General features: G+C 45.3%; 1 protein-coding gene across 2 annotated transcripts; it reads left to right on the forward strand.

The window, feature by feature from the left end:
* Nucleotides 1-9,204: 9,204 nt before the first annotated feature.
* LOC120697063 (acetyltransferase NSI-like) lies at nucleotides 9,205-11,772 on the forward strand. Of its 2 annotated transcripts, none has more exons than XM_039980191.1 (4): nucleotides 9,205-9,687; nucleotides 10,679-10,747; nucleotides 11,068-11,145; nucleotides 11,277-11,772. In XM_039980191.1, the coding sequence occupies exons 1-4, from the start codon at nucleotides 9,383-9,385 to the stop codon at nucleotides 11,380-11,382; spliced, it is 558 nt and encodes a 185-aa protein (XP_039836125.1). In that variant the 5' UTR covers nucleotides 9,205-9,382; the 3' UTR covers nucleotides 11,383-11,772. The 2 variants fall into 2 exon arrangements, with proteins under 2 accessions (XP_039836125.1, XP_039836124.1); XM_039980190.1 differs by having other exon boundaries at nucleotides 9,210-9,844; nucleotides 10,689-10,747; nucleotides 11,068-11,124.
* Nucleotides 11,773-11,790: the final 18 nt, after the last annotated feature.

Consider the following 11,790-nt stretch of genomic DNA (forward strand, 5'->3'; position numbering starts at 1 on the left):
CAACAATTATGAAATTTATGCAGTAGCTTACTTCTTGTATGCTTAGTTCACTGTAAAATTTTGTGCCCATAAGCTATGTGCATGCTTGTAGATATTTATTTGTTCAGTTTGTCCTGTTAAGGCCAAAATAAATACTTTTTGTTATCAATAATTGTTGGTAAATTTTTGTTGCATGCTTTATCTATACCGTAACCTGCTAGTAAATTTTTGCTACTAGGTTATGGCTGCATGTCAAGTTTTTGCATTTGTTTAGCTCTTAGCTATTGTTTTCCTTTTACATTGTTGCTAAGAAATGTTTTCTGAATGTTTAAATACAGCAACTAAATTCTTGTTCATGTGTAAATCATGTTAACCTTGTTATACTAGAACATGGTTGGTTTTATTTAACTTGCTTATGATTGCTTGTTAGCTAAATAAAGTCTCTAGTTAATCCTTCTTGCTTTATAGCATTGCTTGGCTTTTCTAAATAATGTTTAGTAATGCTTTTCGAAGGAATCACTTAAGGCTGAAGTGTTTGAAATCTGAAATCTTACATCAGCAACAAACCGTTTTCTTTTTGAGCTTGTTTGTTTTGTTGCTATGGTTAATCAGTAAATGTTGTCCTAGCCATGTCTGTTTGATTGCATTGTATTGCGTTATGTGTTTTTCTTATGTTTATACATATGCATTGTTGCATCTCATTTAGGTACGATAGATGAACCATATGAAGGACGTGCTGTTGGAGCCGAAATCGAAGACGATGTTTGGTGGACATATCCAGAAGATGGATGGATGGATCCCGACATGCATGACCGAAGGCAGATGCTCGCCAAGCGAGTATCATCTAGCTAACACTGACTTAGTGTTAATCACAGGCAAGCCCCGGAGCATAACCCTAATTTTAAGTATTCAATATTTATTTAAGTATTTTGTGCATTTACGTTCTAGGAGTTGTATGGAACTCTAGTATGCATGTTCTCCCTAGGTACCTGAGGGTCAATACTAGTATGCATATGTCGTTAGAAATGCTCTGCTAAGTAAGATCTCGGTAGAAGTCGAGTGATTCCTGTCACTCGTGAGATTTAAGATCTTGTTACTTGTGGTAATATGGTTTGAGAATGATTCAATGAGGAAAGAGAAATGAAGACCGGGCGCAGATGAATTGGTTCTAGATATGAAATGGATGGAAAGTAAGCATCTGCCTGTGTCGATTGAGGACCGTACCGTTGTTGGCATTGCTGACCGAGTTTGAACAGTACTAACCACATGCCGGAAGTAGGAGGTAGTCGAAACCGGTAAGCTAAATACCTGATTTGCAATGATACTTTGAATCGCGACCTGCTACTCTGGGAGTGGGATGATGGCGGGTGTTGGAGTGTATGTCGCCTCCTAGTTCTCTGGGAGTTCGCTGTGAGGGACCCTTCCCCCCGGGTTTTGGCAGGCGTGATTCAGACGTCAGGATAATGATGGGAATGGTTGACATATGTGGTCCGGCGTGGCTGCACGTGTCGTGTGAGTTAGGTCCACCTTGCAAGGTTAAATCGGATCGATTCACCGTCTCTCTCGGTTTAGAGAACCTTGGTCATTGTGTCACATCGTAGTAAAGAAGTGAAAATGAGAAGAGAAGTATGATGAGATATGTTTGTGGTACTCTGTAAAGATTAATGTGATCAACCATGCTTGCTTTAGATGTGAGGCAAATCTAGTTGGTACTTGATAAACTTAAATTGAGCTAAAATATTGAAAGTAAGGATCCAGTATTAGTAGCCTTTCAGCAAAACAAACTCCAGAGCCAAAAAGCTTTGCATGTCTAGATAGTGGGCTAAGTATACCCGTGTCGGGTAAGTCTTGTTGAGTATTAGTATACTCAGGGTTTGTTTTCACCCTATTTTCAGGTAACTACTGCTGGTTGGAGCTAACCAGAATTCACATTGGTGGGCTCGATATGACGTCCTCACGTCATCGTAGTTATCGTGGTTTTCAAACTAAACTTCTATTTAAATTCTGCTGCATTTTGAACTCTGATATATTACATAAAGTCATTTTGTTAAGCTCTGTTTTGTAATTTAAAATTTGAGAAAATTTTATCTGCTTGTAATCATCTGCGCTCGCCTTCGGGTGAGACTTCCAGTGTTTTCGATCCTTAACCCAACAGGCTGCCGGATTACACCGTTTTAAGTGCGTGTTTACTTGATTAACGCTTAAGATGATAGTTAGCGCACTTAAGCCGGTTTAATTTGGGCAGTTCTGTTACACTAACAAATATATGAGCTCACCGGAAACAAACGAATGGTCAAAATTTATGTTGATAATGTGACTTGCTGAGGTTTGAGAGAAATAGATATTAATATTTTGTAGTGCTGAACAATTATATAGGTATTATAAATTATAAATTTCTCATTTCCTAATTTTTCCTGCAGCCTGCTCAGTTCAGTGCAGAGGCCTCCAAGGCTCCAACTGAGGGCCTGTTTGGCAGGGCTCCGGCTCCACCAAAAACAGCTCCGGCTCCGGCTTCTCTGGTGGAGCGGCTTCTCTAGTGGAGCTGGAGCCGTTTTGTAAAGCGTTTGGCAAAATGGCTTCATGCTGATTTTTATGAATGGATAGAACATGTGAAATGTCCAATATGCCCTTTGCTATTTGACATGTTTGTGTACTAAATTATATATGTTTGTACCGAGTTTAAACCTTGAAGTCATGTGAAAATAAATAAATAGGTAAATAAATAAATAGAAATATTAGTTAGGTAATAATAATTTATCTTCTCATAATAATAGTTTGTCTTCTCAATCGTCACATAAATCATATAACCATGGATACAAGCTCATGATGATCTAGTTATTGCCCGTGCAAGGTCATCACGGAATCTATCCATAGACAAATCGCTAGATTCTGGAGTTGATGTATCTCCTGCATTTTGGATCAGTCAACTTCTTTTATACCTTTCCGGTATAGTGGGCACATAATCTGGATCCCGATCACATTTAGAAAAATGTTTATCTTGTGCATTATTCTCATGAATGAAGTTATGGAGGCACATGGTTGCAGCAACAATCATCTTTTGCTTTTCCATTGGGAAACTGTGACACCCTAGGTGTCTGCACAATAAAACTACATTTATTTCCTATGCTTCATGTGTGAAATTGATTGAGCAAGGGCCTATTTTAAAACTTTAAGGACCTTTGTGTAATTATGAATTGTTCCAAGGTCAACTTTATAGTTTTATTTGAATAGGTGTGTGATTATAGCTTTTGTGGAGGGTTTATTTGCAAAATGTAGTGTAATCATTGCTTGGCAGGAAATCTTTCATTTCAGCCTAGATTTAAAGTGAATTTGGTTTGAAAAAGACAAAAATCCTTTGAATTCAAATTCTCCTTATGTTTTCAAAAATAACTCTTTAAGCTTTGATCAAATAAATTTTTGCACAACATCAAAGTTGTAGATTTTGAAAAGTTGAACAACTTTCATGTTGGACACTTTTTCATTTGAGCCCCAAATTAAAAGTTATTGCTAGTTTATAGTAAGGTCCCTGAAATTTCGGAAATTGCAAACTGGTCCCTTTTCCCCTTCCTCCAGCCTGCCTGCTCTGCTCCACGCCGCCGCTGTTCAGCGCCGTCGCCGCCGTGGAGGGCCAGCCCGGCCACCTCCTGCTCGCGCTGGCGGCCCAAGCGTCACGCCCGACCTCCTCCACCGGTTTTTGCCTTCGCGCTGTGCCTCCCCTGCCTTGCCACGCAGCACCGAGCGCCCGCCGGCCGCCACCTCGTCGTCGCCGTGGCCCGGCCAAGACAGAGCCCGCCGCTCTCTCCTCTCGCGCGCAACATCACTACAAATACCCCAGCAATCCATTTCACTCGTCCTTTCGCCAATTCCACGACCCCAGACCCCAGAACTCCGCCGCCGCTCTGCTCGAACGCCGGCGAGCTTGACGCCACCATCGACCCGCCTCTCCGCAGCCTCTCCGCCCACGTTGACCCCTCCATCAGTTGCGCCTCGACCTCGCGCAGCTCACCCACCCCTCCTCCTCGCCCAATCCCCACCGGAACACCCCCGCCGACGAGCGCCTCCACCGCCACCTCACTGTCCACCGCCGACCGCCCTCCTCCGACCCTCTCCCGACGCGCCTCGGGCCCAAAGGGTGCGGCTCGGTCTCCTCTTTGAGTTGCCCAACATCTCCCTCGCCGCCGGTGACCGGAGTCGCCGGGATCCGCCGCCTCCATCGTTCCCTGTTTTTCCCCAGCGGCCGAGGACCCCCCTGTTAGAATTCATGGAACCCCAGGGGGCTGTCTGCGAAGCCCATGACTCATTTGAATAGTGTCAGCAGGGACTTCTTTGTTATTTTTATTGCAAACTTTGAAATTCCATAGAAATTCATAGAAAAAAACAGAAAAAGGCAAATCTTGATGTTTTGGAATCCTATTGAAGATATCTTTGCAGTAGAATCATAATATGTTGGGTGTTAGTTGAGAGTTTTTGCTGTAAAAATAGATTTGTGTTACTAGTGTTTAAATGCTAGCTGTTTTTATCTTTTTCTTAACTGATGATTCAAACCATGTTTGGCTATGAAATTTTTATGGTAGAGTAATAATGTGATGCCAGAGTTTCTAAAAAATTTTTGTGGTCAGTTCTCATGTTTAGATATTTCTTTGATTTAGTAATTGTTAAGTGAGTTTTAATCACGTTAAATAGTTTCCTTTATTATAAAATCCTGATAATTTTTTAGAGCCTTTTTTTAGTCATATGTTTCTGTCTGTAAAATTTGAGCACCAGTTCATGATTATAACAGAAGCTACAAATGTATCTTGTTAGTTTGCTGTCAGTTTTGTTTATTTTCTCAGAATAAATTATGTGTAGATTAAATCTTGAAAAATTTACAGTAGTTAAATTAGCTCTGTTTCGACCTTTTGTTAAATTTCTAGCTTCTATGTTGCTCTGGTCTAACCTATATAATTCAATCTTTTCTAGGAGTTATCTAAACAAATGATTTTTCCTGAATAAATGGCTAAAAGTTTTGGGATGAAATTTTCAGGATAGCTTGTTATGTTTACCTTATATTTGATGTAATTTTTTCTGAATTTACTACTATATGTGTGATGAGTTATTTATTTATTAGCAAACCATGATTTACTTGCTATAGGAAACAACTACCACTTGTTTATGAAGTTAGTAATCTTCTTTTGTGCCGTTGATCATGATGCCTTGTGTAGTTAGATATGTTAGTTATATACTCTATAAACGATTGCCCATATGCTAAGTTGTGTTGCTATTTGTAGAATACAACTTTACCGTGAAATGAGCATGTTTGTAATTTCATCTATTGCATTATATATAGATACGACTGCTCTATCAGATGGACGTACGAGCTGATCCCGGATTCCGAAGGAGGTGATCTCGAAGCTCAAGTGAACACTGCTGTACTAACTGAAGCCCCGGACCAAAGTTCGGAAGAGCCCAGGGCTGAAATAGTTAGTGACTACCAAGAAGGCAAGCCCCGGACATAACCTATATTTCAAATTATTACCATTTATCGTTATTACTTACTTGTGCATTTACAGTTCTTAGGATTTGAATTGAAACCCTAGATGCATGATCCTTGGAACCTATGTACTGAACACTAGACCTGAGTTCGATTACTTGCTAGGCTTATAGGACCGGTAAAAGTCGGGTGATTGCCTGTCACTCACGAGCTTTATAGGAGTTACTTGTTTTACTTACTGCTATCATTATAAGGATCACAGACGGATTTGTTGAAGTTCGTCTGTGTTGATGAATTTGATAAGGTCGCGGTGTGTGGTAGTGGTGGTTAAGTTTTTGAACGTACTACCACATGCCGTAAATATGGTACGCGGTAAGCCTAGTAGCTGATCGGACCGGGTAGTGGATATTACCTCTCACTCTCTCTTAGAAATAGGTTTTTAATTATGTTTATGTTGATCAACGCCACGGGTGCAGGGAGGAAGATGGTGCCCTGTAGTCGGGGAGAGTGACTCTGTCCACAAGCCGGAAAGAAAAGCAAACGGTTGTTTGGAAACGACCCGATGTTGTTCCAGACGTGTGTGTTAGGTTTACCTTGCAAGGTTGAAATTTGATTCGAATCGTCTTCTTCCCACAGTTTGGGACTGCTTGATCCTTTTGCCACACAGAGTAATAAGATAAACATTATTATGATTAATCTTGATGTTTGCTTAAAGTTCTACCATGGTTGAATAGGATTAGTTGCTTACATAGAATGGTTAATCAACTAGAATATGTAAAGCTAAAATATGACATTAAGGACCTACTCTTTATTGCTTTTCAGCAAAAGAAAACCAGAGCCTCTCAGAACCCTGCATAGTCTAGCTAAAGTAGGTTTAGTATACCCGTTGACGGTTAAGTCTTGCTGAGTATTAGTGTCGGTACCCTGCAACTGGGGTACCCACTCCTACTGTGCCAAGACTCGCGTAGTTATCCGTAACTACGCCCTAAGGAGCTGAGCAGCCGGACCCCTAGGGTCCGACTCCATCTCACCGGACCAACGGTCCCGGACCCGCTTCCCGCTCGGGGTCGGGCCCGGTGTCACCACGTGTCCTAGAGATGGAAATGCTCAGTACCTGTGGTCGCGGACCCGGACCCCCGCAGGTGGGTTCGGGACCTCCACGTGCCATCCGGACCCCCGTGAGCTCTCGGCCCAGCTAGCTGCTCGGGAGGGGTCCGGAGCCGCCACGTGACACGCAGACGCGGGCGCAGGCGCAAGCCTTCCGCTGGAAGCTCCCTCACCCACCGCATTAAGTACGAGTGGTTGAGGCGGGCTCTGCTGCCTCTAGGCACGGGGCAGTTTTTGTCAGTCCACACTGTGGATCGCCAGTTACCGAGGCGGCTCGTCTGTTACCGAGGCACGCAGCAGTGTCTCAGTGCCGCGCGCGTGGGCGACAGTGCACGCTGCTACAACGGACTAAGTCAGTAGTTCGGCGTTTCATCATGATCTTGACGCGCGGCTCCAGAGGCTGGACTCTACTCTGACAGGACAGCTCAAGACCATCCCTGATCAGAAGCTACGCACGGAAGCCGACGACAAGATCTCCGGATCTGAGGCATTGAAGGCCAAAGTGTAGTTTATAATACATCGTCGGGCCCACCTTTCGGGGCCCCGCTCAGTGTACGTGCTCCCCTTGGACATATAAAAGGGAGAGCACGCCCTCCTTCTAGGGGAGAGATCTCTCAGACAGACTCTAGGCTCTCCAGATACACACAAGCTCTCGCGAACTCTCTCGAGGCAAGGCAATACAACAAACAGTGAACGTAGGGTATTACGCTCCGGCGGCCCGAACCACTCTAATCCCGCTGTGTTCATCGTGTTCTTGAGCGAGATCGAACTAGGACTAGCTAACCCCTGAGTACACACCCTCTGGGCTTAGGCGGGTGCCTTCCGCCACCCGGCTGTGGTTTGCAGCACCACGACAATTAGAATACTTAGCCTTGCTGTTGAATCCTTTTCAGGTATGAGTTTTGAGGACCAGGTCACTAGTTTGTCTTGGCCCTGCTCTTTGCCTCCTGGCTGGTCCGTAGAGTGGGATATGTATTCGGTCGGCAATGACCCTGACGAGTGATACCATACTTGGGCTAGCCTGATATACTTTTGCAACGTGTTGTAGCCGTCGTTTTCTCTTTCCGCTGCTTTTCAAACTCTGAACTTACAGTTATGGTTTGTACAACTATTTTACTAAGTTTGGTTTCGTAATAATGGTTTGAACTAGTTTGTAATCACTACTGAGCTTGTGTTGTAAAACATGCGGTTGTAATATCTCTGGACTCGCCTTCGTGCGGGGTATGCTTGTTCGATCCGAGAACCGGTGGTTGTATCAGGACGTTACCCGACAGACCAAGAATTGTTCCGTTTGAAGTGCGTTTGTGTCGGTGTTACCTTTATGGTGATGGCCAGCGCACTTGAGCCGGGATAATTCAGGTGGTTCTGCCACAGAAACTAGGCATCTTGAGAAGTAATCTCCACTTCATTTTTAACACACCAAAAGCACGCTCTACTACATTGCGAATACTTGAATGCAAATGGTTAAAGTGTTCATGCTCACCACTTGGAGCAGGACCTTTCTTCCAATCTGGAATATGATACCTTGCACCCTTGAATGGTGCCAAGTATCCAGGCCTATTTGGGTAGCCAGCATCAACAACGTAATATTTTCCTAAAATAAAGTAAAAAAAATTTATATGAGCTACTTACAAATAATTTACATGTGCAGTAGACTTGTGAGTACAACCAATGTTCATACCTGCCAAGAATTCAGTACCATAAGTTACTACATCAAGTTACTACACAATCCATTTGAAGTACTGCCCATTCCATTGTGAAAAAATGCAAGCACACAATGGGTTCCATGTTCACATTCTAATACATGATACGGCACTCCAATATTATCTAGAAATTTGGTAGCAAGGGAAGTGTTCTTACATTGGATCAGTGAGATCAATGTCGACAGTAGCACTGGCAGCACGAGCCGCTGCCCGCGGCCTAGGTGCACAACCACCACGTCCTGCTCGTCGGCGAGCAGGGACTCCTTCAGCGGCCTCTGCTTCTCCTATGGTTGCATGGTTCCCCATGGATGTCGAAGCCGGCGCCGTCGTTGCAGTCAACACGCTAGCGAGCCACTCCGGCCCGAGTGCCGCCGCCGCCGCGTTGGTCCACCAATCCAGCAACCCACCTGCCATGGCCCCCCCTCCGCCAAGCACGCCGACGCTAGGCAGGAACGCGGTTGGGGCAGCCGCCGAGGAGTTCGGCCACGCTGCATCCGCGCTCCTCCCCCGCGCTGCACCTTGGCCGGCCGTCACGCCTCCTCCTGCACCTTGGCCGGCCGCCGCGCCTCCTCCTGGGCGCAGAGTGCCATCCGGCTCGTAGGAGAACCCTCTGCCGCCCCCAATGCCCGGATCGAGCTCTGCAGGTGTGGATCCGTCGATTTCGCTCGCCTAAGTGCCCTCCCGGCGCACCGCCGGCCGGCGGAGGGGGTTCATCGGGCGCCGCCGGTCGGTTTCCGAGTGGGGGAGAGAAGCGTCGTTCTGTTTCGCGTGGACTGGGGAGCGAGGCAGCCGCGCCGAAGCGTCTTTTTTTCCCGAGGGCAGTGGCAAAATTGGTGTAATTAATTGGAAGTTGTGGGGCAAATTGGGAGCACACCCGTGGGCCTCAAGACGGAGCCACGAGAAGCCTCCTTTCCCTGGCTCCGTCGCTGCTACGGGAGCCGGTTGCAGCTGCATGTCCAGTTCCAGACCTGGAGCACCTCAAATTTGCACCCTTTGGCAGGGCTCCGGCTGGAGCTGGCTTTGGAGCCGGCCGTGAGCCGTGAGCCCTGCCAAAGAGGCGCTGAAGATCACCCCACCTCTTTGTTATCGCGCCACCGTTCTCCCGGCGAACCACCGCTCCGCCATGGCCGCCTCCGCCAAGGTCGCGCGCCTCACCACCCTCGCCCTCTTCTCCCGGACCCCGACCCCCTCCGGCCCGAAGCCCATCAACCCCAGAGCCCGCACCCCGCCGCCCATCTCCATCTCCATGGACCCGGCCCTCGTCGACCCGGCCCACCTCCAGGCCCTCATGCTCGCCTGCGCCCACTCCTGCGCGCTGCGCCTCTCGCCGGCGGCGCCGGCCTCCCCCGTCCAGCCGGTCGACCTCGGCAAGCTGCGGACGGCGATCGCGCACAGCTTCATCGTCGTGTCCGTCTTCTGCGGCGCCAGGTACTTGGCTGACGCCGGGGAAGGGGAGGGGGAGGAGCAGAGCTTCTTGGGGCTAGGCTTGGACCTCGGGCTCGGGCGGCAGGGGGAGCAGCGGCTTGTCGGATTCGGGCGCGCTGTTTCCGACCTCGGGCTCACTGCCTCCGTCCATGACGTCGTGGTAATGTTCGATCTCCTGCGGTGAATCGGCAATGGGGACGCTCCCTGATTCCGTGCGCGTAAACTTGTGAAGCTCCTCTTTTTCTATTCAGCTCTTTTTTTTGAGGGGTTTTTCTATTCAGCTCTTGATCGTACTCCCTGATAGGCATTAACATATTCTTACACTCGCAACGTTCTGATTATTTGGAATTCATGAAAGACATTTCTGGATTCTCATTAGTTTCTGATGGATGATCGAACTGGTACCTTGGAACGACTAGCAGATTCCATCTATTAATCCAACTAAGAGTACAAGGCTGCAGCTCCTTAGCAAGTACAGTAGAAATCTCTCACGCTCAATTACATTGCAAATAGAAAGAAACATTGGTTTTGTCGCAATGCTATATTACGAGAGAGATTTTAAATGCAATTCAGGTTAGGCCTTTGACTAAAAAATGACATACAGAAGAATAAACTTTCTGCATTGATAGGGAACACACCTAATAGCATGTACTTCTTACAATGTGATGCGCTTCTTTCTGTGCTCCTATGTTAATAGTCAGTTATCTTTTAGTACAAATGAACCAATTGTGTGTGCTCTTGTTGTGCATTTGTGATGAATTTCTTTGGGGCATTCAATGCAACTTGGCAAGTGTGTTTGAAAGTTTGAATGGATTGAAATGGAATGCTAAGCATCAGAGTGAGTAATGTTTGTGTTCGAGTACGGTCCCGTCGATGCACAGCAACCTAGATTTGATATCTCCTATCTCCTATTTCAGTATTTCTATTCCTAGAAAGGGAAGAAAAACTTATAGCCCTGTCGCTGTGTCGCATGTGTTCATATGACTGTCTTCAGTGACTTTCAGGTACATCCATCACTACAGAGGAGAGGAATTGGCCGAAAAATAGTAGAAAAAATTACAAGGTACTTGAATTTAAAAATTGTTATATGTATATGATCATACTAGTAGAACATGCAAACTAGCAATATCAAACAATCAGTGAGACATGTTCCTATTACAGTTGCAATATAGCAGCACAGTTGACCGTTAGCCTACAGATACAGATTAATTTTCTAACCATATTATGTGTTCGACCAATAATAAATGGATCTCCGAATCAACTAATCATAAGATAACAGGCAAACAGGTTACAAGTACTTTAAGTACTTGTAACCTGTAATAAATTGTCTGGCCCAAAGTTAGAGCTTCATCTAATTGTCTTTTGCTGGAAAAATATCTGCAGGGTACTTCATAGTAGAGGTATATATGACATTTCCGCATTATGTACAGAAAAGGAGAGGTACAGCATTCATCGAAATTGGTAGATGTCGCATGAGTTTCGTTGTTTTTTTGCATCTTTAATGGCATATCATTACCAGTAAATGTGAAGATGTGGATCACTTAATCTTCACAATTGCATGATGACGTTCATTCATTTGGTGCGTCTTGCAGGTCGTTTTTTGAAGCTTGTGGTTTTGGTGATGATATCATGGGTTCAACAACGATGTTGTATACTAGAAATGTGCAAATGTTGTATAATAAAAACACGCACAAATAGAGTGCACACAGAAAATCGCCAATTTGCACGATGACTAGTCCATACGATGGCTTCTCTGTTGGTGTTTACTCTTGCTGTTTGAAAGCACTACTGCCAGCAAAAAGGGTGTCATAAGATGTCAGTGATCTCAGTTTGCCCACCTATTGGAGATTTGGAGGGAGTAACCACAAGACGAGTTTGGAGAAGCCATTGAATATCATATTCATATGGGTGCAAGATAGGCATTTTTCAGTGTTCAGATCAACATCTTTTTAAAACTTCAAACTACCACTAGCTGTAAAACATACTGTAATTCGAGAGATACATGTGTATAAACTGAATGTTTCCACTGATTCAAATATTTTACAAGCTTCCATGCTGTAATAAAGTGGCAGATTGCTTAGCTTTTCATGGAGCGCATGTGTTGTC

Source organism: Panicum virgatum, chromosome 3K, assembly GCF_016808335.1.
Source record: "Panicum virgatum strain AP13 chromosome 3K, P.virgatum_v5, whole genome shotgun sequence".
Lineage (NCBI taxonomy): Eukaryota > Viridiplantae > Streptophyta > Magnoliopsida > Poales > Poaceae > Panicum > Panicum virgatum.

Excerpts from the sequence above, each read along its gene's own strand:
- LOC120697063 (XM_039980190.1), top strand. The coding sequence starts at position 9,383 with ATGGCCGCCTCCGCCAAGGTCGCGCGCCTCACCACCCTCGCCCTCTTC. Across the intron at positions 9,845-10,688 it reads CCTCCGTCCATGACGTCGTG|GTACATCCATCACTACAGAG; the intron begins GTAATGTTCGAT and ends AGTGACTTTCAG. Across the intron at positions 10,748-11,067 it reads ATAGTAGAAAAAATTACAAG|GGTACTTCATAGTAGAGGTA; the intron begins GTACTTGAATTT and ends AAATATCTGCAG.